Consider the following 27,895-nt stretch of genomic DNA (forward strand, 5'->3'; position numbering starts at 1 on the left):
TGCTGGCAATGCTCCTCTTAATGCAACCTAATATGCCATTAGCCTTTTTGGCTACAAGGGCGCACTGTTGACTCATATCTAGCTTCTCATCCACTGTAACCCCCAGGTCCTGTTAGTAAACCTGTTAGTCTGTAAGGTGCCACAGGAGTCTTTGGAGTTCTTCGGGAAGGGTTCTAGCAGAAAAATAATTTATTTGTGGCAATTCTGGGATGACTCGGCTGTTCCAAACGCTCCAGAGGGGATGCCGAGTGAGTCTGTCACTGGAAAAACTTAAAAAAACAACGAATTGTCTTGCAGCACCTCAGGGTGTGTCTAGACTACATGCCTCCATCGACAGAGGCATGTAGATTAGCCAGATCGGCAGAGGGAAATGAAGCCGCGATTAAAATAATCGCGGCTTCATTTAAATTTAAATGGCTGCCCCGCTCTGCCGATCAGCTGTTTGTCGGCAGATCGGGGCAGTCTGGACGCGACGCGCCGACAAAGAAGCCTTTCTTGATCGGCACAGGTAAACCTGGTTTCACGAGGCATACCTGTGCCGATCAAGAAAGGCTTCTTTGTCGGCGCGTCGCGTCCAGACTGCCCCGATCTGCCGACAAACAGCTGATCGGCAGAGCGGGGCAGCCATTTAAATTTAAATGAAGCCGCGATTATTTTAATCGCGGCTTCATTTCCCTCTGCCGATCTGGCTAATCTACATGTCTCCGTCGACGGAGGCATGTAGTTTAGACGTACCCTCAAAGACTAACAAAACATGTCGATGGTACCATGAGCTTTCGGAGACTATACCCCTGTGTGCACACTCTATTCCGAACTAAACTGAGAAACAGGGAGGCGGCAAACCTGGCAGCGGATAGAAAACTACTCAAGAGCAGTAAGCCCACTGCAGACTGCAAAGAGTTACAAAGGGTTCTCACCAGATTGTGGGACTGGACAACCACGTAGCTGATGCACTTCCGTGTTGATCCATGCAAAGTAAAGCACATTGGAAAACAGGCTCCCAACTCTCCATTCGCACTGGGGGGGTGTAAAGTAACTGTTGCCACTGGAGACAGAGATTTTGGATGGAGTCATTGCGATCGGTCCATTCCGTGTGGAGCGGCCGGCGAAAACGCAAACAGAATGTTGGAAATCGTTTTAGAGGGACAGAGCAACAGACAAAAATACCAGACTGCCTTGCTGCACCCATGAGACGCCCGCATCTTGAACATGACACCCAGGTGTGGCTGCCTCATCTCGAAAAACATAGACTGGAACTGGGAAACGTACAGAAAAGGGCAAGAAAAATGATGAGGGGTATGGAACAGCACCCGTAAGAGTAGGCCTGCACAACATGCGGTCCGCAGGGGCTCACTGTGCGGCCTGTGACGACTACAGGCGGCGTGGTCCTATCCAGTCCGCCATCCGGGTGGAGGAGCGGAGCGCTGCCGGGGAGGGGGAAGTGCGGCGATTTTCACCGCCGGGCTGCCTGCGTGCAGCTCCGGCGCGAGGAGGCGGGGCGCGAGCCAGAGGGCAGGATGCCAGCAGACGCCAGGATGCTGGTGTGATGTGGCATCGTGATGTCACAGCCAGTGATCGCCGGATTCAAAAAGGCTCCGGCAGCCCCGCAAACTGGAAGGCAGAAGCCAAGTAGGGGAGGGGAGGGGGGCAGGTCAGGAAAAAGGGGAAGGCACCAAGGGTCAGGGTGCAGGACAGACAAATGCCAGGGGGCCAAGTGGAGACAATGAGGAAAAGGACAGGAGGGGAGGTATCAGTGGGACGGGGGACAGGGTGATGCTGGGAGAGGAGAGGGGAAGGGCATTGGGAGCCGTATGTTGTGCAAGCCTAATTTAATTGAAAAAAATCTTAATAAAGTATCACCCCCCCCAAAAAAAAACCCTACCCTTGTGGCCCGTGGCTGTTTTCTTTGCAGTAATATGGCCCTCGCCGCTTTCCAAGTTGTGCAGGCCTGCATGAGAGGAAAGATTAACAAGAGCGGGACTTTCCGGCTAGAAGACACGTCCAAAGGGGGAGAGGATAGAGGCCTAAAATCCTAGCTGATGTGGCGAAAGTAAAGAAAGAAGTGTTATTTACTCCTTCTCCCAACACAAGCACTAAGGGGGCCCCATGAAGTTAAAAGACAGCAGGTTGAAAACAAACAAGAAGAAATATTGCTTCCCCCAACGCACAAGCAGAGGATATTGGGAAGGCGAAGACTACAACATGGTTCAAAAAAGAGCTAGATATATTCATGGAGGTTCGGTGCTTCAATGGCTATTGGCTGAGCGTGGCAGAGTTGATGTTCCTAGCCTCTGTTTGCCAAAAGTTGGGAATTGGGGACACACGATGGATCATTTGAGGATTCCCTGTCTTGTTCATTCCCTCTGGGGCTCCTGGCATTGGCCATTGCTAGAAGACCGGATACGTAGAATGACCCAGTATTGGCCATTCTTATGACTTTCTTCCAGATTATTTACTCTGCCTTTGAGTTATGCTGGAATACCTATGGGTATGTCTACATTGGCATGATTTTCCGGAAATGCTTTTAACGGCAAAGTGTTCCGTTAAAAGCATTTCCGGAAAAGCGCGTCTAGATTGGCAGGACGCTTTTCCGGAAAAGCTCTTTTTGCGGAAAAGCATCCATGGCCAATCTAGACGCACTTTTCCGCAAAAAAGCCCCGATCGTTATTTTCGTGATCGGGGCTTTTTTGCAGAAAACACTACTGTGTTGTCTACACCGGCCCTCTTCCGGAACAGTTTTCCGGAAAAAGACTTTTGCCCGAACGGGAGCAGTATAGTTTTTCCGGAAAAGCACTGATGATTTTACATTAGATCGTCAGTGCTTTTCCGGAAATTCAAGCGGCCAGTGTAGACAGCTGGCAAGTTTTTCCGGAAAAGCGGCTGATTTTCCGGAATAACTTGCCAGTGTAGATACAGCCATGGTGAAGTAACTCTTTGCTATAGATATGCTGGTCAGTTTCTCTTACTTTTGTCAATTACTTTTTTAATGGCCCTTCTGTTAACATCTCTCTCAATCTTTGCAACTGAGTAGGGCAATTTTTAGCAGATAAGCGCACGTGGGTTGGCTTTTTTTGGAGGGCGGGGGGGAACAGAAGAGTGTTTATGGGCTGGAGCAGCTAAAGCTCCCTTGAAACATTTTAAAATGTCTTTAAAAACGCTTTTAACTAATGTTGTTCTGACTCGGCTTGAAGGTTAAATGCGGGGGAGCTACAACGAAGTTGCATTTGCGACTTCTGTGGATGTGTTTTGTGACACCTCCGTAAGCCAGGGTGGCTCAGCGCGACCATCCCCATCACATGGACCCTGTATGGGTATAAAATATGTATCCACTTCTGCCCCACGAACATGGTCTGCAGCTAACTAGTGGCATTTTGCAGGCCTGTAGGATAAGTCTGTTACAACCCTTGCTAAGAGCAGCATAGCTTTTAGCTCATGCAATAGGAGGCTCCCACAGTAAGGTCCCAGGGTCCTAGGTTTGATCCTGACCTCTGACAGCAATGCACAAGGACAGTGGTCATCAACCGGCAGAAGACCAGGGACCAAATCCAGAGCACAAGATCCTTTTGAATGGCCCCAAAACTCTTTTAGTATTATCATTATTCTCCGTATTCTTTTCTCTGGAGTCTGGATCTTGACTAGGCCTCCACCATGAAGTCTTGAGCTTGGCCAAAAGTCATGGCCTGCCCCTGCGCTAGGACACGAGTTTCGGGCGCAGAACGGAGGGGAACATGGACTTTGGATTTCTAGAAGAGGGGAGAGTCTGATTACCACTAGACTTCCGACCGCTGAGCCTTGAGAATTAGCCCGTCAAACTCCGGCGCGGAGGGTTTTGGTGTCTGGCCCTTTAAATCCCAGACTCCACCTCTTTGCACTGAATGGGCACAGTGCTGCCTGCTGGCACATGCTGCCTACTGCAGGCCAAGCCTATTAAAGGAGCTAGGGTGGAGGGGCTGTTTGCAGAGGAGGGGGCTGCTCCGAGGAGCACCATGCTTCCCAGGCCACCTTGTCCGCCAGCCACGCTCGCACATGACTTCAACATGTGGCGGGACTACCTGAACCTGTCCAAGGTGCTTGGGGAAATCATTGAGGAACACAGAAGGGGATCCAGGCGTCTGCTCCCCTGCGAGACCCCAGACTTCTGCCTCCCTGTGGATCCTCTTCACATGACCCTGGAGGACACTTTGGTCCTGAAACCATCGGGTTGGAACAGGAGCAACAGTAGCAGCGGTTCAGAGGAGCAGAATAGGGTGGGCACCCCTCCGACGCCCGGCAGACTCATATGCAACTTCTGCCGGCACAACGGGGAGTCCAAGAAGGTCTACTCCTCCCACCCGCTGAAGCAAGCCGACGGCACCGTGCTGTGTCCCATACTGCGCAACTACGTCTGCCCGGTGTGCGGGGCCACGGGCGACAGGGCCCATACGCTGAAATACTGCCCGCAGAATCAAGAGAAGCAGTCCCTCTACTGCAAACGCGGGCGCAACTCGGCCGGCTTCGTCGTGCGCCGGTGAACGGCAGGGGAAGACACCTTCCCCGCCCTGGGACAAAAACACGGGACCTTTCCCCAGGGAGGCGCCCGAAGGTGCTTGGAACGGAAATTTTCGGTTTCTGCTGTTTGTTTCGGAGTTTGCATTTCAAGTCCAGGGTGGAACTAACGTGTCCAGAGTCACCCTCATTTCTTTAAATCCCCACGGCAGCCGGGGGGTTGTATCCTGGCCCCGCGGCGAGTTCGGCTGGGAGGGAACCAGCACGGAAGGACCAGCCGTCGGGATGGACGGCTGCGAGACATTTGCCTCCGCTACATGTGTTTTGTTTTCACCTCCTTTGCCCAAGCCAATGGGTATTTATTTGTTTCCACTCCGCAGGAATCGTTTGCAGGCGTTTGCTGCGAGTTTTATTTGAAAATCATGGCAGAAAAGGACTGAATGCGAAAACGGGCCTCTCCGTAGCGTTTTACCGCGTTTTGTAGTTGCAACTACCCATGGTGGGGGGGAGGCGTGGTTCTCTCTCTGTTACATTTGAGGGTTTGTTTAGCAGAGTTTTTTTTTTTAAATGCAACACTCCCATAGCCCCTTTCTCTTCTGTTTAATAAACAGTATTGTTGTTCTGGCAGCTGGTTGTGTGGGCTTGGTCGGCTTTTCCCCAGCGTTGCTCTGGAACAGCTCCCCTTTTCGGGCAGGCAAGAGAAGTTGCTCCCTTTGTCTCCCCCACTTGCAAGAGGAAGGAGCACCGGGCCGGGATTGAACCTGTGATGCAAGGGATGGAAGCCGCGTGGCTCTAGCACATGAGCCAAAAGCTGCCTGGAAGAGACTCTAGAGCAGGCCTCGTGCTCCCTTTCTCACTGGTCTCGGTGCCTCTGGGTTACACGCGGCCAGACACGCACGGCGCCCTGGAGGTAGAGTGCACCCTGCCATGTGCGGGCCACCGGGCCTCCTGCTTCCAGTGGGCACTGGCAACCCCACCCCCCACAGGAAACGGCAGGCAGGCAGGTCCAAGGGGCCAGCTGAGGGCGCGCTGTAGGAGGCAGCCGGGGTCCTGGTGGGGCCGTGCCTCCCTGCTGTCCCCTCTCGCTGGACGCCGGGCAGCCCGTGTGCAGTCCTGGCGGAGGCTGCTGCCGGCAGCCCATGGGGATCAGAGGCAGGCTGTGGGGGGGGGGGGGAGGGTAGTTCTCACGCCACCCGCTGCCCAGTAGCAGTGCCCCCACACAGCCGGCTCACAGCTCCCTTGCAGCAAACAGGAGCAGCAGGGCCGGGACCCATCCACCAGGCAGATAAAGGAACCCAGACACTCCCACACCCCTCTCTACCTCCTGCCTTGACTCCTGCATCCCCCAACCCCCCACCCTGAGCCCCCCACACTCCCACCCCCCTACCCCTCTGCCCTGAGCCTCCCTACACACCCAGCCCCCTGCCCTCCGCCCCACAGGTACTGTTGTATTGCAACCCCCCTCCCAAACCCCCTGTCCCCGAGGCCCCCGGGGGGGGGGGGGGTGTTACAATACGGCAGCACCCATAAGAAACATAAGTTACTGTCACCCCTGCCAAAGCGACATGGGCCAGAAATAGAGTCCACGTGCCCGACGCTCCAGCCTACCGTGGGCTGACAGCGGCTGTGTCCCTGCCTCACCCGGCCCCTCTCCTTTGCCGGTTAACACGAGGGGACAGCTCTACAGCTCCGACTGTGAGGCTCCACCGGTTGATATGCCTGGTCAGAAGCTCCTAACAACAGCCCTGGCTCGGCCACTCCTCTCCCTACTGCTCCCGGCCCTGCCCCCTGCACCCCAGTGTCAGTCAGCCCCACTGACCCCTGCTGGCTGCTGGTTTCCATGGCGGTCGGGCTGCTCCGGGGCGTGGCTGGTGCAGAGAGGGCAGCTGCTGAGGGCAGGGAGGGGGAAGGCAGCATGGGAAGGCCCCAGAACCAGTGCGCCTCCTGCTGGGAGGCACAGAAATACCCCGGCACAGGAGTGGAATGTGTCTTGCAGCAGAGAGGCAGGGTGGAGTGGCTGCATGCACGGGAGGTAAAGATTAAGGGGCACTAGGGGGCTGGGACCCGAACAGCAAGAGAGCAGTGTAAGGAGGGGTGAATTCTCAGGCAAGGTCATAGAATCACAGACACCTAGGGTAGGCAGAGACCTCAGGAGGCACCGAGTCCAGCCCCTTGCCCAAAGCAGGACCAACCCAACTCAATCAACCCAGCCAGGGCTTGGTCAAGCTGAGACTTAGAACCTCTAGGGACGGAGATTCCACTGCTTCCCTATGGAACCCATCCCAGCGCCTCCCCACCCTCCTAGGGAAAGAGTTTCTCCTAATATCCAGCCTCGACATCCCCCACTGCAACTTGAGACCGTTGCTCCTTGTTCTGCCATCTGCCCCACTGAGAACAGCCTCTCTCCAGCCTCTCTGGAACACCCCTGCAGGGAGTTGAAGGCTGCTATCGAATCCCCCCTCACTCTTCTCTTCTGCAGGCTAAACAAGCCCCAATCCCTCCACCTCTCCTCATAGGTCATGTGCTCCAGCCCGTGAATCATTTTCATTGCCCTCCGCTGGGCTTTCTCCAACGGGTCCACATCCTTTCTGTAGTGGAGGGCGTCACTAAAGGCTTTGATACACAAGAAGCGGTCTTGAGATAAGAAGGAAAGGCCTCTCCCGGGTCAGTAACTGAATAAAAGGCAGGAGACAAAGGGTAGGAATAAATGGTCTGTTTTCCGAAGGGAGAGAAGTAACTAGTGGCGTGTCCTCCGCGCTGTTCAATATACTCATGAATGATCTGGAGAAAGGGGGCAAACAGGGAGCTGGCAACGTTTGCAGCTGATTCGAAACGACTCAAGATCGTTAAGTCCAAAGTAGCCTGCAAAGAGCTACAAAGGGACCTCTCCAAACTAGGGGGCCAGGCAGCAGCAGGGCAGATGGAATTCAGTGTTGATAAACGCAAAGTAACGCACACGGGAAAGCATAAGGCCAACTCTACGTACAAAAGGATGGGGTCTACATGAGCTGTTACCACTCAAGAAAGAGATCTCAGAAACAAACCAAAGGATGTATTTCTTCACTCAGCGCACAATCAACCTGTGGAACTCCTTGCCATTGTGAAGTCCAAGGCTGTGTCTACACTGCAGGCTTCTTGCGTAAGAGCATGTCCACACTGCCATGTGCTTTTGCGCAAGAGAGCGTCCACACTGCCACGGATGCTCTTGTGCAAGAAAGCTCTGATAGCCATTCACAGAATGGCCATCAGAACACCCGTGCTTTTTCCGATAGGGGTTTCTTGTGCAAATCCCCTGTTGTCCGTCCACACATGCCTTTTGTGGCTCTTGCGCAAAAAGACTTATTCCTTGTAGAAAGAGGAATAACACCTGCGCAAAAAGCCCCGTCTTCTGGCGATCTACTGGACTTTTTCTTGCGCAAAAACACACTTGTAGTATGGCTACTCCGCGATTTTTTGCACAAAACCAGCTGTTCACTCCCTCTGGGGATGGGGTGGGGCTGTGGGTGGGTCTTCAGGCAGAAGGGGCAGAGCAGGGGTGAGACTGCAAGCAGAAAACCTTGGGGAAGGGCCCCCTATTTGCTCTGGATCAGAGCCCCCCAAAACTTTAATTTGCCTCTGCTTAAGGAGTTTGGTGCTGTCAGCAGCCCCAGCAAGGACAATAGAGCAGATCACAATGGGACCAAGTCCAAAGCAGCATCTCCCACGGACAGGAATCACCCTCCAATTTCCTTAACAAATTGCCTAGATACTCTGCTTGCCACAGTGGGGAACAGAGAAGCAGGGAATGGGATGTGGGGGAGGGAGAAAAGTGGTGGCTCTACCTCCCCCCCCCAACCCAGACTCCATCCACAAGCATAAGTTCCACCCAGTCACTCAAAGCGCTCATGTGCATGGTATGTAGGTTTGATCAACCACCAAATAGCTAAACTGTGTGGCACATAAATCTGCACCATTAGGTTCCAGGATTAACAGTCTATACACGGTTGACCATAGGGACTAACTTTTATTTTCTTCCTGGGGGAAGGGATGTTTCACCACAGCTCTGCCCAAGGGCCCTGCCCCATCTCCAAGGCCCCACCCTTGCTCTGCCTCCTCTACCCATACCCTCCCAAGACTTGGCCTTCACTCCCCCTTTTCACACTCCTCCTGGGGCCACTACACTGTCCCCTCCCACACCAACATCTGTTTGGCAGGGTCCCTGATGCTGCTCTGGGGCATCCCTGGGAGTCAGTGCCTATGTCCAGGAAGGGGAGGGAAGGCTCAGCCCTCCCCAGCACCAGGCAGTGATGGGGGGAACCCTCCTCTCGCTGGGGTTTACTCGCTGGGGAGGTGCCTTCGCTTACCCCGTGCCCGGCTGAGGCGCTGATCCCGCCTTGCTTCCCCGCCAAAGGTGCCAGGCCGGGGACTGGGAAGCGGCCCCCTGTGTGGCTCGAACTCGCAACCCTACGCACCAAAGCGCCGCCTGGAGCTCCAGAGGCCACGCAGGGTGCAACGCGCCGAGCAGCCGGGAGGGGGCGCAAGAGCGCAGCGCCGCCGGGCCCCCGTCATTCCCACCCGCTCTCCTCGAGAAGGCGGGGCTACCCGGGGACTGACGGCGAAGAACAGCCAATGGTCTGGCTGGACTGGCGGAGAGAGGCGGGTCCCGAGTGGGCGGGCCTGTGGCGGGGATTGGCATCCCTCGGGGGACCAATGGCAACTCTGAGCAGGATGTCGGGGCGGGACCGGCGGTTGATGGGCAGTCGAGGGAAGCCAGTGGCGGCGCTGGCTCGGGCGGAGGGGGGCGGGCCTTGCGGGTGACCGGCAGAGGCTTCGGGCCAATAGCCCGCCGGCGACGGTTGGGCAGCAGCCAATGGGAGCGGAGCGCGGCGCTGGGGGGCGGGGCCCTGGCCGGGGAGGTGGCGGCAGTTGGGCTGAGCCGGCGGGTGAGGCGGTGAGTGAGCGGGGACCCCCCCCGCGACCCCAACCCCCCCCTCCCGGGAACCCCCCCTGCAGCCCCCCCGCGACCCCCCCCCTCCCGGGGACCCCCCCTCCACCCGCCCCCCGCGACCGCGACCCCCCCTCCCGGGAACCCCCCCTCCAGCCCCCCCCCCGCGACCGCGACCCCCACCCGTGGCCCCTCCCCCCAGTCTGCACCTGCTCTACCCCCCCGTGGGGGCCTGTGACCCCCCCCCCCACGGCCCGTGACCCCAGAGGCCCCCCCCCGTGGTCATTCCCGTCCCTTCTCTGCCCCCCCAGGAGCCCAGCAGCCTCCTCCCCTGGGGGCTCCTTCCGGGCTCTGCCCCCGGGCTGAGGAGCGATGGGGGGGGGGGTTAATCAATTGGTCCAGGGCTGAGGAGCGATGGGGGGGGGGGGTTAATCAATTGGTCCAGCGCTGAGGAGCGATGGGGGAGGGGTTAATCAATTGGTCCAGGGCTGAGGAGCGATGGGGGGGGGTTAATCAATTGGTCCAGGGCTGAAGAGCGATGGGGGGGGGGTTAATCAATTGGTCCAGGGCTGAGGAGCGATGGGGGGGGGTTAATCAATTGGTCCAGGGCTGAGGAGCGATGGGAGGGGGGGGGTTAATCAATTGGTCCAGCGCTGAGGAGCGATGGGGGGGGGGTTAATCAATTGGTCCAGGGCTGAGGAGCGATGGGGGGGGGGGTTAATCAATTGGTCCAGGGCTGAGGAGTGATGGGGGAGGGGTTAATCAATTGGTCCAGGGCTGAGGAGCGATGGGGGAGGGGTTAATCAATTGGTCCAGGGCTGAGGAGTGATGGGGGGGGGGGTTAATCAATTGGTCCAGGGCTGAGGAGCGATGGGAGGGGGGGGGTTAATCAATTGGTCCAGGGCTGAGGAGCGATGGAGGGGGGGGGTTAATCAATTGGTCCAGGGCTGAGGAGTGATGGGGGGGGGGTTAATCAATTGGTCCAGGGCTGAGGAGCGATGGGGGAGGGGTTAATCAATTGGTCCAGGGCTGAGGAGCGATTGGGGGGGGGGGTTAATCAATTGGTCCAGGGCTGAGGAGCGATTGGGGGGGGGGTTAATCAATTGGTCCAGGGCTGAGGAGTGATGGGGGGGGGGGTTAATCAATTGGTCCAGGGCTGAGGAGCGATTGGGGGGGGGGGGTTAATCAATTGGTCCAGGGCTGAGGAGCGATGGAGGGGGGGGGTTAATCAATTGGTCCAGGGCTGAGGAGTGATGGGGGGGGGGGGGTTAATCAATTGGTCCAGGGCTGAGGAGCGATGGGGGTTAATCAATTGGTCCAGGGCTGAGGAGCGATGGAGGGGGGGGTTAATCAATTGGTCCAGGGCTGAGGAGTGATGGGGGGGGGGTTAATCAATTGGTCCAGGGCTGAAGAGCGATTGGGGGGGGGGGGTTAATCGGTCCAGGGCTGAGGAGCGATTGGGGGGGGGGTTAATCAATTGGTCCAGGGCTGAGGAGCGATTGGGGGGGGGGGTTAATCAATTGGTCCAGGGCTGAGGAGCGATTGGGGGGGGGGTTAATCAATTGGTCCAGGGCTGAGGAGCGATGGGGGTTAATCAATTGGTCCAGGGCTGAGGAGTGATGGGGGTTAATCAATTGGTCCAGGGCTGAGGAGTGATGGGGGTTAATCAATTGGTCCAGGGCTGAGGAGTGATGGGGGGGGGGGGGGTTAATCAATTGGTCCAGGGCTGAGGAGTGATGGGGGGGGGGGTTAATCAATTGGTCCAGGGCTGAGGAGCGATTGGGGGGGGGGGTTAATCAATTGGTCCAGGGCTGAGGAGCGATGGGGGGGGGGGGTTAATCAATTGGTCCAGGGCTGAGGAGCGATTGGGGGGGGGGGTTAATCAATTGGTCCAGGGCTGAGGAGCGATGGGGGGGGGGGTTAATCAATTGCCCCCCCATTTGCCATCCTTGGTGTTCTCCTGGGACTTCTTCCGCTCAGTTCCCCCAGAGCTCAGTTCAGCTCCAGTCTGGTCACTGGGCTGCGTTATTTGGGCTGTAGTGGGGCTGAGCCGAGCTTCCCTGACTCGGGTGTCGCGGGTGGGGACGGGGTGCGCCGCGCCTGCAGAACGGCCCAGCCAGGCTTTACCGGCTGGACCGCTCGACTCACGCTGCCCACGCCTGCTTTCAGAGCTGCACGGCGCCAGGCAGTTACTATTGGATGCAACCCACAGAGGTGAATAGGTTGAGACCCCCTGACCTAGACTCTAGTCTACGCCTCCAAGGATCACCTTGGTAGCTGAGTGGGTGTGATCATGTGATCGCTACACACCCACTGATGGGACACTCCAGGGCTCGTGTGGCAAAGCCCTCTGGATCTGAGGGATGGTGTTCCCCGGCCAGGTGGCTGGGGCAAGTCCCGCGCTAAGAGGGGACAGGCACGTGGGTACAGCAGACCCAGCTAGATCTGAAATCGGATCAGCTCTCACGTGTGATAGGTTGCAGGACGGGCTGCTGCCCCTCATCCCGGCCCTGTTCCCTGACTCACTCGCGGCTCCCGCTCCCCTTTCAGGCCCTGCACCCCGAATCCCAGCTCCCTCCACACAGCCCTCTTGTGCCTATCAAGCCTGACCCGCATCCCCTGCTGTCTCAGCCCTGGGCTCCCTGCATTGCCAGTGCCCCTCAATCCTGACCCCCAGTCTTGGGCCTCCCCCCGTTCTGCTGATGCGTCCACCCCACCGCCCCTGTCCTCTAGCCCTGGGCTCCGGAGCATCAGTCCCAATTCCTGCGACCTCCCTCTCCTGCCGCAGGGCTGCCAGGGCACGCGGGGCCGGAGTGCTGAGGACTTGCCATGGCCAAGCTGCAGGGGCTGCAGGCTGACTACGTCTTCCGTGGAACGGAGCACGTTGTGCGGATGACTGTGAATGGGAGCGTCCTGGAGGTGGAAGTGGAGGACCGGCTCACCACCGATCAGTGGAGAGGGGAGTTCGACGCCGCCTGTGAGCCTCCTGCCAGTCCCGTTGCATGGCTTCCCGCCCCGGGAAGGCTGTGGCGGCTGGGGGAGGGAGCAGTGGTTAGCAGGGGACTGAAGTTCAGGACTCCTGGGTTCTGTACCTGAATGTGGGGGGCACTGGGAATCAAGGAGTTGTGGGTTCTGTCCCCAGCTGCCGGAGGGCTGTGGTGGCTAGTGGTTAGAGTGTGGGCAGTATTGGGAGTCCAGGACACCTGGGTTCTGTCCCCAGCTGCCAGAGGGCTGTGGTGGCTAGTGGTTAGAGTGTGGGCAGTATTGGGAGTCCAGGACAACTGGGTTCTGTCCCCAGCTGCCGGAGGGCTGTGGTGGCTAGTGGTTAGAGTGTGGGCCGTATTGGGAGTCCAGGACAACTGGGTTCTGTCCCCAGCTGCCGGAGGGCTGTGGTGGCTAGTGGTTAGAGTGTGGGCAGTATTGGGAATCCAGGACACCTGGGTTCTGTCCCCAGCTGCCGGAGGGCTGTGGTGGCTAGTGGTTAGAGTGTGGGCAGTATTGGGAGTCCAGGACAACTGGGTTCTGTCCCCAGCTGCCAAAGGGCTGTGGTGGTTAGAATAGGGGCTGGCAGTCTAGGACTTCTGAGTTGTATCCCCAAGTCTGAGAGGGGGTGGGGTCTAGTGGCTAGAGCAAGGGACAATCTAGGACTCTTGGCTTTCCTTCTAATTCCCAGAAGAGATGCAATGAGTTCGGGGCTGGGAGCCAAGTCTGACCTTGCCTGACCAGTCTCTCTCCCTGTTTTGTTTGCTCCCAGTCATTGAAGATTTAACTCACAAGACGGGGAACTTCAAGCAGTTTGGGATCTTCTGCAGCATGCTGGAGTCTGCCCTGAGCCAGGTGAGGCCTGCGTGGCTCACAGCTGCCTGCTCCTGGGCACATGTGCCTGGCCCAAGAGCAGTGGGAGAAGGGGCCTGGGTGCCGTGGGCTGCATTGGGCAGCTTGCCAGGCCCCCAAGGGTCCCTCCTGTTCTGCAGGGAAATGGAGCTGGTTGAATCAAGGCTGCTTCTTAAGGGACCCCAGGTCCCTGCGTGTGGTGCTCCATCAAGCTGCACTGCTGTCACTTGCGATGGTGCAGAGTGGCATGCTGGGAGCTGTAGTCTTTAGGGGCAGCCCGGTGGCCGGCCGCTCTCTTACCACCTCCCCCCTCGCCGCGGGGTGCAGCGCGAAGGGCTAGGCTGGCGCGGCCCCCCTGAGTCAGCGCGTCTCCCCCCAGAGCAGCGAGTCGGTCACCTTGGACCTCCTCACCTACACTGACCTGGAGGCGCTGCGGAGCCGGAAGATCGGGGTGGGCCCCCGGCACATGCCCTCCGCCTCCAAGTCCTCGCTGCTGAGCTCCAAGCGCTACCTCATCCTCATCTACTCCGTGGAGTTCGACAGGTAAGGGCTGCTCGGGGGGGACGACGAGGAAGCAGCAGCATGGGGCCAAAAGGACTCCTGCAATCCCGAGCTGCATGAACTGGTGTCTCAGTTAGGAGCGAAGAGGGGGTTTCCCTCTGGATCTAGTCTGATGGGACTGCTGCTGGGATCTTGGGCCCCCCTACGGGTGTTCACAACTGAACACGGGTGTCACTGAAGTGGAGAGAGGACCGAGAAGATCCTCCAGAGTGACTGAAAAGCTGCCTTCTCGAGAGAGTCCAGGAGCTCCATCGGTGTAGCCTAACAGAAGGCTGTCACGGCTGATTCCCCACTCTGGCATGCTGAATGCAGAAGTGGGGGCCCGCAAAGTACCCCAAAACCTTCTCCTTCCAGGCTTTGGTATAAAACTTCCCCCAAAATCCTCAAACCCTAGATTTTGGGGATAAAAATCTGCTGCCACCACCCAAGTAATGATAAGAAAACCAGGGAAGAGATCACTTGGGAAATCTCAGCCCTAAAGTAAAATCAGGACACAGAAATTGGCCAATACCAGGTTAATAAAAAAGAAAGAACTTTTATCATCACCGCAGTACTCCTGTTACAAGCATAGCTGGATTGGCTAGATGGTAAGAGCCACCGATTAGTATTCTCACGGGGAGAGGAAAACCCATTTCTAAATGCACAGACATCAGATTCCCAAACAATAAAACCTAACGGATGTATCTAAACTTTACCCTACTTACAGATAGTGAAGAGTCTTTTCTCGGAGAGAGACATGTTGTCTGTCCCCCTCAGTATTTGGAGCGTCAACTGCCCAGAGACAAAGGAGGGAAAACCCCCAAATTCCTGTGTCTTGGTTTGAAATCCCTATCTGCATTTCTATTGGCTAACCTGGCTAGGTACAGTTAACCCCTTAGTCCCCAGGCTGCTGGCTAACCCTCACAGTTATGACAAAGGCTAATGGGCAACTTGATCCCAGTGGATCAGAACTTGCCGGGGGGGACACATTTGCTCAGACTTCTAGGTAGCAGACAATGGTCTTACAAGATCCAGAGGCTAGAAGCTGAATCTAGGGTGGAAATAAGGTTCCGATTGTTAGCAGGAATTAGTCATTGGAACATTTTAGCAGGGTTTATGGGCAATGTTCTCTCAGCTTTTCCATCCATGTGCGGAATAATTTTGGTTTTGCACCAAGGTGGTGTGCACCACTTGTAGAAACAAAACAGCTGGGGGCGCTCTGCTAATCAGCTGGGTGGGTCTCTGGCCGGGTTCTCTGGGGGCCAGGCTAGAGGCTCACAGTGGTGCCTTATCAGCTGTTAGTCTAGGGGTGGGAGGAGGTGGGGGGACCTGGCTGTAGCCATCTCAGGAGTGTGCTGATTGCAGCTGCCCCGCCTCTTGCTTCTCCGCAGGATCCACTACCCGCTGCCGCTGCCCTACGTGGGCAAGCCGGACCCTGTAGCGCTGCAGAAGGTCATCAGGGAGCTGAAGGAGGAGCTGGCGGTGCTGAAGGCCAGGCCGGGCAGGGATTTCCGGGACGCAGAGATCCGGCGCCTGCGGGACGAGTGAGTGCGTGCGGGGGGAGGCGGGGTGCCTGGGTGTTGTGCTGATTGCTGCCTCTAGGCTCTCTCCAGCACCTGTCCATCAGGCAGAGGCAAGAAAGGTCACCTGCCCCTCCCCAGAGGCGGGGGGGGGGGGGCGCACATTCAGAAGGGAACCGCAGCGGCGAAAGGAGCAGCCCTGGGCCAGCAGCTCTCCGGTATGGCTGTTCCGCGCCCAGCCCTTCATGCAGCTGCGTCTCCTGGTATCTGTACAGCCCCGCTGGGGGCGGCACTGGAACGGCCAGGCCCGAGTAGCTGCCTGCAGCCGGCGTGGAGGCTGCTGCTCCCAGGAGTGTGCGGCTGTATCGGTACCATCCCCGGGCCTACAGAGGAGACAGCTGTGTGGGAAGGCTGAGCTTGATACAGCCGCGCTGGAGGAGATGCTGGCGGGGGGCCTCCTGGTGGCCCCACATTCCTGCTCCTTTTGCTGCTGTGATCCCGGAGAGCCCTGGGGCTCAGAAGTCTCAGGGGGCCTCCGCCCTGCAGGGGAGTGGGGGCAGGATGGGAGGAGTCGTATGGCCCCTTTAGCTGGTGTCCTTCTTTGTGTGTCTCCCATTGGTTGCCTCTGAGCCACATGGGGTGCAGGCAGCTGTCCCAACCGCTCCCCTGTGCACGTGGGAGTCCCAGCTCTGTGTGAAGAGAGGAGGGAGGACTGGGTGTTACTGCAGAGGGCCCGGGAGTCAGGACTCCTGGGTTCTGTTACGGGCTCTGCCCTGGCTCACCTGGTGTAAACCATGTGTCTCCGTGACTCAGTTTCCCCCTCTGTAAAATGGGGCTTATTTGGATGACTGGTTGTCCCGTGCTCTGAGGTGCTGCGCCGTAAGGGGGCGTGCTTGGCGCTGTGCAGCGCTGCTCTTCCTGAGCCTTGCCTGTGCTTGTCTCCGCCTGCCCAGGCTGAGCCGGGTGCTGGAGGAGAAGCAGGAGGTGGAGACGGCTCTGCTCAGGCTGCAGGCGGAGCTGAAACTCTGCAGCAAGAGCAGTGCCGGGAAGGAGGTGAACATCCTGAAGAAGATCGTGCAGAGCCTGGAGGAGGAGCTGCTGAAGGAACGAACCAAGCACCAGCGCCTGGCCAGCAAGCGCCTGCAGGAGAACCGGCAGCTGGCTGACGAGGTGCGGTCGGGAGCCCATGCCCTCCTGGCTGGGCCATGGCATCCCGCCCCATCAGGGGATGATGTAACAGCATTGCCCTGGGGGAGTCCTCACCCAGCCTGGCCCTGGCGTAACAGCCCCCTGCACGCCGCTGATGGGACCCAGCGCTGCTGTGACAGTCCCTTTTCACTCCCCTCCCCAGCGCTGGCGTGATATCAGCCCTTGCCCGCACCTGCCCCAATAGATGAGAAATCAGAATTGCTCAGCTGTGGAGTTAGTGCTAAAGACAAAGCTCCATAGTGAATCTGAAGGGGAGAAGAACCTTAGAGGAAGCAGCATGTGAGGAAAATGGGGCCTAGTGGTTAGAATCAGAAATTCCGGGTGGTAGTTCCAGCTCCGGTGTGGTTAGAGCAGGGGGCCTGGGAGCTTGGACTCCTGGGTTCTAAACCTGACTCTGCCACGGGCTCCTTGTGTGCTGTCGGCAAACGGCTACCACGCTCCGTGCCTCAGTTTTACCCTCTGTGAAGTGGGGATGACCCCTGCTGCAGAGGGTTGGGGTTGCGAAACTGAATTCTTAGAGCTGATTTTAAAAAGAGGCGAGAGCGCTGGCCGAGATCATGAAAATCTTGTCAAATGCTGCCATTTTTTAAGTGACGTTTGAAATGTCAATGTGAACAGCTTTCACAGCTGAAAAATGCAGCAAGACCCTATGCTGGGAGGTGCTAGAAGAGGGCCAGTAACACAAGGGCTGTCAAACGCAGTTAGTGCCAGCATAACTGGATTAAAAAAACCATAGTTACTTGCTGTTTTACTCACACGGTTAAACAGGAATCGAATAGCCATTGAAATGTGTTATAAATGTTAGGAATTTTTTGTACATTTTCTAATGCACGGATTTCAGTTGCAATGCAGAATACAAAAGGTACAGTGCTCGCTTGATATTAGTATTTGCAATACAAACGTTTGCGCTATAAAAAGAGAAACAAAACAAATAACGTTTTTCGTTTCACATCATACAAGTAAATGTCGTGCAATCTCTTTATTGTGAAATTGCAACTTACACATGTAGATTTATTTTTTTTAATGTAACTTCACTCAAAAACAAAACCATGTAAAATGTACATGGGAGTCCCCAGCTGACCCCAGGCTCAGTGCGGGACTGCCACTTTGAAGTACCCTCCTCTTCTCTCTTCTCCCCCCCCCACCCCCCCCCCCGCTTTCTCTATCTGATAGAAGCAACTAGTCAAATATCCTGTCGACTAGTCTTTAACATCCTTAGATTGGTAGGCTCTGAAGTTTTACATTTTTATTTTTGAGTACAGTTTAGTTTTTTTTTTTTAAAGCCTACATTTGTAAGTTGTGTTTTCATGATCGTACTACAGTACTTGAATGAGTTGAACTGAAAAAATACTATTTTTAACTTTTTTTTACACTGCAAATCTAGCTACATAGTTTCGAAATGTGCGCCTGTCTGTTCATTTGTTCGAGACCTCCTAAACAATAAGAGCTAGGACTCCCAAACTTGGTAGGCAGCTTCCTCTTCTCCTAACTTAAAGCAAAGTCAGAGCTTGGTTGTGACAGGACAACGGGATGTGCCTGGAATTTGATTGTTTCTCATAAAATGGAAAGGGAGGGGGTCTGTTAGGGGGGGAGTTATACCGTGGAATGACCACAGGAGGGCAGTAAGTACCTCAGTACCCTAAGACCGCCTCCTGTGCCAAGGGGAAGGAGTTGCCTGGGCCAGTTCCGTAGCTCGTCCAGCGCCCGAGGGAATGAGTTTTCTTCCTCTTCCTCGCAGCTGGCAGAGGTGAAAGCATCAGAGAGGAGCCTCCGGGTCCGCGTGAAGAGTCTGACCAATGAGCTGGCTTTATACAAGAAAGGGTGAGTGACTCCAGCTGCTCTGGGAGTAGACGGGGTAGAAGCGGCTGATTTTCATTCCCCTGTCTAAGGAGCACAGCCCCCTTGCTGTTCCATGAGCCGAAGATCTGCCCGTTGGCCTTTAAATATCAGCCCCTTGCTACGAACGGAGAGTGGCGCCAGAACCGTGCTGGGGCTGGCCGGAGCACTGCCGCACCCTCCTACTCAGTACCCCCTGCGTGGGCCGCCTAGGGTCAGGCTGTCCGCCTACACTGTGCCCCTAGGGCCATCAGAAAGAGGCAGCTACCCGGGCTGGCTCTGCCCTGCAGAAGCCCCACTGATCCTCCGTGATGGCTGTGGTTAAGGACTGATATCCCCAGTCCCCGGTCCAGTGTAGGCGGACAGCCTGACCCTAGGCGGCCCACGCAGGGGGTACTGAGTAGGAGGGTGCGGCAGTGCTCCGGCCAGCCCCAGCACGGTTCTGGCGCCCGCGCTTCTGACAGGAGGTTGCCGGCTTGGACGGGATTCAGAAAGAGCCACGAGGAGGAGCCGAGGGCCGGAAAACCTGCCAGGAGCCTGGGACGGGATCTGTTGGTTTATCTCCGAGAAGGTTGGCAGGTGGGCTGTCCTGGTTTGTCAGCACCGCCCTGGACAGGTGTGACAGTTCTGGGCACCCCCGTGGCTCGTGAGCTGTGCTGCTGCTTACTCAGGGGTGAGCAAAGGGCCGGATCTGGCCGCCAAGAGGGTGGATCCGGCCCGTGGAGGCCCTGCTGCTCCCCTGCCCCCAGGCCAATTAGGGCCTGGGGACGGGGATGTGCACGTGAAGCCTCCGCCTCCAGGCTAATCAGGGCCTGGGGCTGGGGGAGCTGCGGGAAGCTTCCTTTGCCCTGCCCGAGCCTGCGAGGAGCCCACGGTACTTCAGAGTGCCACGTGCTCCTGGCAGGGCGGGAGGAGGCGTCCCGCGCTCTCTTGCCCCCAGGCCCTGATTGGCCTGGGGGTGGGGGAGCGTGCCAAGCCTCTTCCAGGGCACGAGTGCCTAGTGGGAAAGGGGGAGGCAAAGGGGCTCCCCTCACCCCCAGTCCAATCATGATCTGGGGGTGGAGCAGCCCCGCCCCTTCCTGTTTATGCCCCACCCCCTCCAGGGTGGCCTGGGGCTACTTCAAAAATTTTTGAAGTGGCCCCCGGGCAAAAATTATTGCCCACCCCTGTGCTAACCCATGTGAGCTCCCTGATCCACCAGCAACCCCCCAGGCTCTGCCAGTGACCCACTGTTCCCCAATACCTCACTGCGGCGCCCCTTCCTTCTTCCGGCCCCGCTCCCAAAACCGGACCAAGGTCCCTGCTCCTTCCGAGAGCCTGTACGCCGCTGCTCGAGACCGTACCGGGATAACAAACCCTCTGTCCCGGTCCACGCTCTGAGCTGGGTGAGGAGAAAAGCAAAACAGGTGCATTAAGCAAAGGACACAGGATTAAGTGACGCCAAAGGCATAAAGACCAAAATGGGACACACAGCAGGGAGAACACCCTTCCAGGGCTCCAGCAACTCATGTCTTGGTTCAGAGACGTTTTCTCGCCTGTCTTCCTTCCATCCCAGGGGGCTGAAGAACCCTTGGAAATACGGGCTTTGCAGAGGAAGCCTAGACACAGTCTGTCTGCTGGGGCAGAGATGCCAGACTCTTGTCTTCCTGCTTAGTGGCTTGCTTGCTTTCCCAAATACATAAGTGAGCCTTTGTCATCGCTGCCTGTCCAGGACAGACTGGGGTCTGCGTTGCTCACCAAACGCATTTCAGGGACGTCCTTCCCAGGCACGCTGAGAACTCGCTGTCCGCACCCACCACGTCCTGGTTCCCAGGACCAGCCTGCTACCAGTTTGCACGCGATGGTCTGGGCCGGGCAGTTTCAGGAGCTCCCCGAGCAGCGAGCCGCCCGTGGGCCGGTGTGGCCCACGCTGATTTCTGAGCACAGAGGCTCTTCGGTCCCGCGGCCAGCGGCAGGGCGAGATCAGTGGCTGTAGCTGAAACGAAACGGATCCAGGCTTGAACTAAAGTGTTTAGGGAGGGGAATTGATGGACCCGGTGACGGCTGCGGGGACAGCTCCGTCACTTGGAGTCTTCCCCTGATCGCACGGCTCCGCTCTAGCTCGACTGTCCGATCTGGGCTGGCTGTGGAGGTGACGGGGCATTTGATCCGCGTGGGCCCGTCTGGCCGCCACACCTAGGACTGACCGCGCTCTCCTGTTTCTCCAGGCGCTTGACCCCCACCGGCCCGGCCCCTCAGAACCGCTCGGCGTCCTCGCGCGGCTTCGGTCACGCAGCCCCCAGCCGGAGCAGTGCGGCGGCCCTGGCCCGAGAGGAGCGGCGCTCTACCTCTGGGGAGCGCTCCAGCTCCCGGGGGCGGGGCGGGGCCTGGCTGGGGAACCGCCCACGCTCCACGTCCAGAGACGGGCCCGGCGGGAGCCAGACCCGCCTCCCCCGCCAGTCGCCGTCCCCCACAGGTGAGGGGAAGGTGGAGCCGTCGGGCAGGTCCCCTGCCCAGGTCACAGGCCCTACGCTGGGCCTCTCTCCAGCAGAGAGGTCTCCAAACGAGGGGAGATCCCGGGTCACGTGCGGCGGTGTGGGGGTAGGAATCCCCCCTGCTCCTGCAATGAACCCTGGGCAGTCTGGGGCGGGGAAGGGTCTGCCCAGCCTGCGAGCTCCATGGCCGGGCGCGAGCCGGGTCTCACCGTGCCGACCCGGGGCCGGGCCTGGTCCCCGGAGTGAGAGGAGAGTGGGGGGCTGGGCTCTCAGCCGACCTCAGGAAGCCCCGTCACCTGCCTCAGCAGAGAGGCCAAGAGCTAGCTCCAGGGTGGGGAGGGGACTGAGGCAGGGCTGGGGGAGCTCGCCCGGCTGTTGGGCTTGTTCTGGGGATGGAGACCGGCCGTCCTCGGGGCTCTCGTTTAGTCGCTGTGCTGTGGGCGACCCAATCCCAGCCGAGGAGGCCCCAGCCCGGCCCTTATTTACCCCCCCCCCCATCCCCGTCTTGGGCCCCGGCCCGGCCCTTCTACCCCTCCCATCCTCCTCTTGGGCCCTGGCCCGGCCCTTATTATCCCCCTCCCATCCCCCTCTTGGGTCCCGGCCCGGCCCTTATTACCCCCCCCCATCCCCGTCTTGGGCCCTGGCCCGGCCCTTATTATCCCCCTCCCATCCCCCTCTTGGGTCCCAGCTCGGCCCTTATGGCCCTAGCCCTGGCTCTTACCCCCCCCCCCCATCCCTGTCTTGGGCCCCGGCCCGGCCCCATTTCCCCCCCCCCCCCCAATCTCCATCATGGGCCCCGGCCCAGCCCTTCTACCCCTCCTACCCCCTCCTTGGGCCCCGGCCCTTGACCCAGCTGCTGGTCTCCCCTTTCCCAGGCGTCCGGCCGCCGCGCTTTGACCCCACGGCCTTTGTGAAGGCCAAAGAGCGGAAGCAGAAGGAGGCTGAACTGAAAAAGTAAGTTTCCCCCCATTGGCCAATCAGGGAGGCTCTGGGAGGCGGGGTGGGGGGATGGGCGAGTTCGTGGACACGGGTTCCCACCTTAGGGCCCCCGTGCTGGCTGGGAGCAGGTCTCTTGCCAGCCCACCCCCCAATACGAGCCCTTCCCCCGTCCCCAGGGCGGGCAGCGGCTTGGAGCCCCAAAGGCTGATCAAACCCGCCGAGGTCTCGGTGCCCGCAGGCTCATCAAGGGCCCTGGCTCGTCCAGCAAGGGCGGGGGCGTTGGACTCAGGGTGCCAGTCCTGGGCCCCCCGCCAGTCCCCTGTGGGTCCCTCCCCTGCCTGCCACGAGCCATGCGGCTGCGTTTCGGGGGCCGGAGGCCGGTTTCTGCGCGTAACCCTCTTCCCTCGGGCACAGCCAGCGCCGGACCCGGCGGGGTGCGGGAGACGCGCCGCCCGGCAGCTGGGGCCGCTCCCACGCCAGGGGCCTGGCAGCCTTCAGCGGAGACAGCCTGGGCAGGAGCCGCGGACGCAGCTCGTCGGGTACGTCCTGGGGCCGGGAACGTCTCCAGGGTGGGGTACGACTCTGGGGTGGGACCCCCATGGCCCCGGGTCCCCTTCCCCAGCTCCTGGGCCTCCCTTTCGTAGGGGCCAGCCTGTGGGTGGGTGTGAGGCTGGGCAGGGGGCTTGCCCTGTGAGCAGCTGAAGCTCCGTGCTGCGGTTTGTGTGCGGGAGGATCGGGGGGTAGGAATGGTGGCTCTGGAGATCCCCACAGGACTGAGCTCCCCTTTCCTCTCTGTGTCCCCCAGTGGAGAGCTTCCGCAGCCGGCGCTCGTCAGCCAGCTCCGGCAGCGAGGCGGAGGACTGCTCCGAGCCGGTACCCCTCAGGTAACGAAATCAGCCTGCTGCCGGGACAGGGGATGGGAGCCAGAACTCCTGGGCTCTCTCCCTGGCTCAGAGAGGGGAGTAAGGGCTAGTGGTTGGAGGGGGGGGGGGCAGGGCAGGGCGCTGAACCAGGGTTGTATCCCGACTCTGTGGCCCAGCTTTTCAGAAGTGATTTCTGCTCTGGCCCCTGGTTGCTGGAGCAGCTGGAGCTCCCCCTGGCCCGCAGGCCACTCCACGTCTGCACGCCCCTCCAAGGCCCTCAGGAGCCCTCTGCACCCAGAGGTCTCTCATGGCAGGTGGGCCTGTCCTTCGGGATGGGTGGCTGGGGGGTTCCAGGGTGCCAGAGATTGCCGACGGGAGCTGGCTTAGCCCAGAGCTGCCCCGTGGGGGGTGTCGGAGCCGCGCGATTCCCGGCCGTCCCAGCGCAGCGCACCCTTGCCAGCCGCAGGGGCAGGGATCCGAGCCGGCTGCTGCGGGGCGGGGTGCTTGCGGGCGGACCCTGCCCTTCACCGCTGCCTTGTGCCCTCTCTCCAGCAGGGGCAGGCGGCGAGCTGCCAGGGGCAGGAAGCCCTTGAGTGCCTCCACCTGGAACGGCCCTAGCGGGGTAAGTGGTTCTTTGTGCCCCGTCAGGGCGCCTCTCTACTAGCCGTGGCGGGAGGCTGCCGTGGCCTCCGAGCAGCTGGGTCTTGCCCTGTGAGGGCCCCCTCGGTGTCTCCCCTCTCCCAGCTCCATGGGGTGCTCCCACCAGAGGGGGAGCTGCTGAGACAAGCCGGCCAGGTGCCAGGGTCTCCCACCCAGGTGCTACCACGCAGCACCTCTGCCTTGAGGCCTCATTGACCTGGTCAGAGAGAATGGAGCCCATCAGATGCTTTCTGGGAAGTGGAGACTGAGTGGGAGGGGCTACGATGGGAGAGGAGCCTAGTGGTTAAAGCAGGGCCGGGGTGCCTGGACCCCTGGGCTGTATCCCCAGCTCCGGGAGGGGAGCGGTTAGAGTGGAGGGATGGGTTGTGGGCTCTTGGGAGCTGTTCCCGGGGCTCTGTCTTGTCAACTCGGATTCGTCTTGGACGGCCCTGTTCATTCCTGGCTGGGAGGGGAACGGGCCGGGAGGGCCCCGCCGAGAAGTGACCTCCAGCGGTCTCTCGCCACAGGCTCCTCGGACTGATGGCGGGCGCAGGAAGCGCCTGGCCAGCACCCCGACTGCGAGCAAGCGGGCGGATAAAGGTGAGCGGGCTGGGGAGAGGGCCGTGCGGTGGGGTGTGGGTTCAGTAGGGGGCGCTCTCCCCTCGCAGGCAGCGCTGAGCCTGCTGCCCTGGCGCGGCGCTAGCGGATGCTCCGTTCAACTCAGTTTGTCCCTGCCGTGGTTACGGAGGCCACGAACGGCCTGACCCCAGCGGGCAGCCACTGGACAAACAACTCCCACACCCACCCCCGATATAACCAGCTGCCACGCTGCACCCCAGAGCTGGCTGCATTTCAGGTAGATCCTGAAGGACCCGCGTTCTCCTGCTTTCCCCCAAACGTCTCCTCCCTCAGCACCTTCCCTCTGCATACCCAGACCTAGGAGCGCCCCTCCGCCTGGCCACGAGCCCTCGGATGCTGCGCACAGGGCTGCAGGGAGGTTTCCACTCCTGTGGCCGGGATGCTCTCGGTCCCGGCTGCCCAGGGGACGGGGGCTTGGCTCGCAGGGCTGGCCGGGTGTGGCAGGGCCCCGCCAACGCCTGCTCGTCTCCTCCGCCAGAGAACCTGTACGACGAGCCCTCGGCCGACCTGTCGGAGATTGACGCCCGGCTGCAGGCCCTGCAGGAGTACATGAACAACCTGGACACCAGGACGTAGCCTGGGAGGGGGAGCGGGCCCCCGGCCCGAGCACCATCCCTGCACTTCTCTGCCCCCAGGGACCCTGGAACCCTTGCTCTGCCCTTGGGGCAGGACAGGACTCTGCTCCGACTGGACAAGAGATCAGCAAGGGGCCCAGGATCCGAATCCCCCCAGGGCTTGTTCCCATCCGAAATCCCAGCCCCGCGGGCAGGCGAGTGGCTTGGTAGTGGCACCCAGGAGCAAAGGATCATGGGAGATTTCCTCCTGGGAGTGACTCCCTTCGCTGTGGTGGCGGCTGGGACGCGCCGGCCTCGCTGTGGCTTTCTGAGATTCCCCCGCTCAGCAGGCCCATGGGTCCCTCTTCCAGCCTCCGCCTCTGCCCCCATCGCCTCAGCTGGAGCAGCCTGACGCTGCCTCAGCAGAGGCTGGAGGGGTTGATGGAGAAGAGAGGCAGCTGGGGAGCGGAGCACCCAGGAAATTCCCCAGCCTCTGGCTCCGGGGGCTCACAGCCGAGCAGGCGCTATGGGTAGGGCCGTGACGCCAGCCGGCTGGTTTCAGTCTCTGCCGTCCCAGCGGCTTGAACCACTTCTAACGGGGGTGACCTCTCCCGTGACATCCCTGCGCTGCTGTCTCTGGTTTCGTAGCCACACACGTGGCTTCGGGTCACCTCTTGACACTGGTCCCTCTGCTGCCCTGAGCCCTCTGCCTGGTCTTTGGGCCCGGGGAAGTCTCGGAGCAGCTTGGTCCTTGCCCAGAGACAGTCTCCGTGACATGGGAGGCCGGGGCTGCGCTTCTCCGGTCGCTCCAAGGACCAGCCGCAAGCTTCAGGCCCAGTTTTGCTGGCCTCTGCGCGGGACCTGCGTCCTCTCCGCGCGCTGGGGGGCAGCCGGTGTGTGTGTTGCCGTCCTGTGTGCGCCCAGCGTCCCCACGTCTCTGCTGTGTTGTGTGAGGAGCCCTCCTGTAAATAAACCTTTCTAACTTCCCGCCATCTCCCCTCCCTCCCGTGCCTCCCCCTGCACCTGCCACGCTGCAGGTGAAACATGGCTCGTGCTGCACGGACCATTGGAGAATTGCCGGGGACAGTAGAGGGGCTATGACACACAGCGAGCTAGTTCTCGTTCCGCCATAGCGCCCACAGAGGATGTGAAAGGCCCGGAGCCCAAAGCGCCGTGAGCTTGCCAGGTGGTGATTTGGCAACAGGTTTTGAACCGGCCCCGTCTGGCACGGCTCTGGGTTACTGGCTCGCGCCGGGGAAAGCTGCCGCCTAGCGAGACGCCAGCGAAGCTCAGTCTGTTTAGTTTAGCCAAAGGAAGGAGCGGAGGCGACGTGGTCTCCCGCTTTGTCCTGAGAGCAGACGGCTCTTCGGCCCCGCGGACAGGGCAAGACGCTGGGAGCCGGCACCACGTTCAAAAAGAGGCAGAGCTGTTGAGTGAGGAGGGGGCCGGGGGCGTCCCCCATCGCTCTCCAGACTGGGCACGTCGCGCTCGACCAGCGAGGGGCTGGCTGCTCAAATGGCTCCGTTGGGATTCTCCCGCCTGGGGCCTGCCAGAGCTCAGGCCGGGTGATCGCCGGGATCCAGCCAGGCCTCGGTGCCCATCCGCAGAGCAGCAGTGCCCACCAGCGGCTGGCCTGGGCCGGAGAAGGCACAGGGGGCAGATAGTGAGTGTGGGGGCCGCAGCCCTGCTGGGTGAACACAGGCCAGCCCTGACCTTCGCTGGGGGCCATGGGGGCATCAGCACCACGCTCCTGGCTCCACACCTGCAGTGACCTAGGCCCAAGGCCTTGGAGGCTGCCAGATGAGGGGGTGAGCTGCTCCTGGGGTGCCTGGGTTTAGCACTTTGCTGTCCAGGCTCTTCCTTTAGAGTGGGGCCCCCCCCCTGCCTAGCGCCTCCCCCCCTCCCCTGCCTAGCACAGCCTGGGGCCGAAAGTCTTTAGCATCTGCCTGGCTTCTCCCAAGCCTTGTCCCTGTATTCGCTGCCGTCCGTGGCACCAGTTGTTGGCCAAGGCGGGGTAAGAATCATGCTGAATCAACTGTGAGGTGGGGTACAGGGGGGCTCACCAGGGCTCTGTGTGGCCTGCCGGAGGCTGCGTTGACCGTTGCCTGGTACACAAACGCCCTCAGCAACGCTGCCCTAGCAACGCTGCCCTAGCAACGCCGCCCTAGCAACGCCCTCAGCAACGCTGCCCTAGCAACGCCCTCAGCAACGCTATCCACAACAGTCTTGCAGCCCCGGCGATGGAGGAGGTCACTTGAGCGGCCAACTCCCTGCACATGCTCAGACTATCCCACACCTGGGGTCGGCGTGCGGCTGAGTGGGCAACAGGAACATTGTGAGGATTCCGAAACGTCCCTGCCCAAAGCAGGAAGAGAAGTTGGCATTTTGAAAAAATGTTACCCAGCAAATATCGGGAGGAGGGGCGGTTTCCGTTTGGGTCAAGTGACAGGTCGATCGTTTAATTTTTGTGAAACTTAGTTGTACTTGCTCATGCCCCAGGACTCTTGAAGTTGGCTAAATGCTTCCCACACACTGGGTGATGCTCACAACAGCTGTGTTGTGTAGGCACTTTGCTGGGGAAGGTAAAGATGCCTTTGCTTAGACTGCTTTCTATCAGTAGGTGCCATACACCTCATCAGCTGTAGTAGCATAAGGAGACCTGACATCAGGCCCTATTGTACCAGGCACTGCCCAGACACACAGTGACCGAGATCAGGGCCCCGTCGGGCCGGGCGCCGCCCAGACACACAGTGACCGAGATCAGGGCCCGTCGGGCCGGGCGCCACCCAGACACACAGTGACTGAGATCAGGGCCCTGTCGGGCTGGGCGCCGCCCAGACACACAATGACCGAGATCAGGGCCCCGTCGGGCCGGGCGCCGCCCAGACACACAGTGACCGAGATCAGGGCCCCGTCGGGCCGGGTGCCACCCAGACACACAGCGACCGAGATCAGGGCCTGTCGGGCTGGGTGCTGCCCAAACACACAGTGACCGAGATCAGGGCCCCGTCGGGCTGGGCTCCGCCCAGACACACAGTGACCGAGATCAGGGCCCTGTCGGGCTGGGCGCCGCCCAGACACACAGTGACCGAGATCGGGGCCCCGTCGGGCCGGGCGCCGCCCAGACACACAGTGACCGAGATCAGGGCCCGTCGGGCCGGGCGCCGCCCAGACACACAGTGACCGAGATCAGGGCCCCGTCGGGCCGGGCGCCGCCCAGACACACAGTGACCGAGATCAGGGCCCGTCGGGCTGGGCGCCGCCCAGACACACAGTGACCGAGATCAGGGCCCGTCGGGCCGGGCGCTGCCCAGACACACAGTGACCGAGATCGGGGCCAGTTGGGCCGGGCGCCGCCCAGACACACAGTGACCGAGATCGGGATAGGTTGGTAGGAGAATTACAAGGGGTCTGCTGCCTGAGGGAGCCTCTTGGAGGA

At 59.8% G+C, this 27,895-nt stretch overlaps 2 protein-coding genes across 4 annotated transcripts; both read left to right on the forward strand.

Moving 5' to 3' along the window:
* The first annotated feature begins 2,767 nt into the window (after window positions 1-2,767).
* On the forward strand, window positions 2,768-5,068 carry NANOS2 (nanos C2HC-type zinc finger 2). Its single transcript, XM_075915469.1, has one exon. The coding sequence runs from the start codon at window positions 3,876-3,878 to the stop codon at window positions 4,509-4,511; it is 636 nt and encodes a 211-aa protein (XP_075771584.1). The 5' UTR covers window positions 2,768-3,875; the 3' UTR covers window positions 4,512-5,068.
* Window positions 5,069-9,291: 4,223 nt separating this feature from the next.
* Window positions 9,292-25,443, forward strand: CCDC61 (coiled-coil domain containing 61). Of its 3 annotated transcripts, none has more exons than XM_075915138.1 (14): window positions 9,292-9,415; window positions 12,198-12,386; window positions 13,164-13,246; window positions 13,623-13,786; window positions 15,175-15,327; window positions 16,257-16,473; window positions 18,251-18,333; window positions 20,556-20,803; window positions 21,698-21,776; window positions 22,176-22,300; window positions 22,567-22,645; window positions 23,177-23,246; window positions 23,791-23,863; window positions 24,381-25,443. In XM_075915138.1, exons 2-14 carry the CDS (start codon window positions 12,239-12,241, stop codon window positions 24,476-24,478), a joined length of 1,620 nt encoding a protein of 539 aa, XP_075771253.1. In that variant the 5' UTR covers window positions 9,292-9,415; window positions 12,198-12,238; the 3' UTR covers window positions 24,479-25,443. The 3 variants fall into 3 exon arrangements, with proteins under 3 accessions (XP_075771253.1, XP_075771254.1, XP_075771257.1); XM_075915139.1 differs by having other exon boundaries at window positions 23,180-23,246; XM_075915142.1 differs by lacking the exon at window positions 9,292-9,415 and having other exon boundaries at window positions 12,328-12,386; window positions 13,628-13,786.
* Window positions 25,444-27,895: the final 2,452 nt, after the last annotated feature.

The sequence above is a fragment of the Pelodiscus sinensis genome, unplaced genomic scaffold (assembly GCF_049634645.1).
Source record: "Pelodiscus sinensis isolate JC-2024 unplaced genomic scaffold, ASM4963464v1 ctg34, whole genome shotgun sequence".
NCBI lineage: Eukaryota > Metazoa > Chordata > Testudines > Trionychidae > Pelodiscus > Pelodiscus sinensis.

Coding starts and splice junctions, on each gene's coding strand:
- CCDC61 (XM_075915138.1), top strand. CDS start 12,239: ATGGCCAAGCTGCAGGGGCTGCAGGCTGACTACGTCTTCCGTGGAACG. Junction 13,787..15,174: donor TACTCCGTGGAGTTCGACAG/GTAAGGGCTGCT, acceptor GCTTCTCCGCAG/GATCCACTACCCGCTGCCGC. Junction 23,864..24,380: donor GAGCAAGCGGGCGGATAAAG/GTGAGCGGGCTG, acceptor CTCCTCCGCCAG/AGAACCTGTACGACGAGCCC.
- NANOS2 (XM_075915469.1), top strand. CDS start 3,876: ATGGGCACAGTGCTGCCTGCTGGCACATGCTGCCTACTGCAGGCCAAG.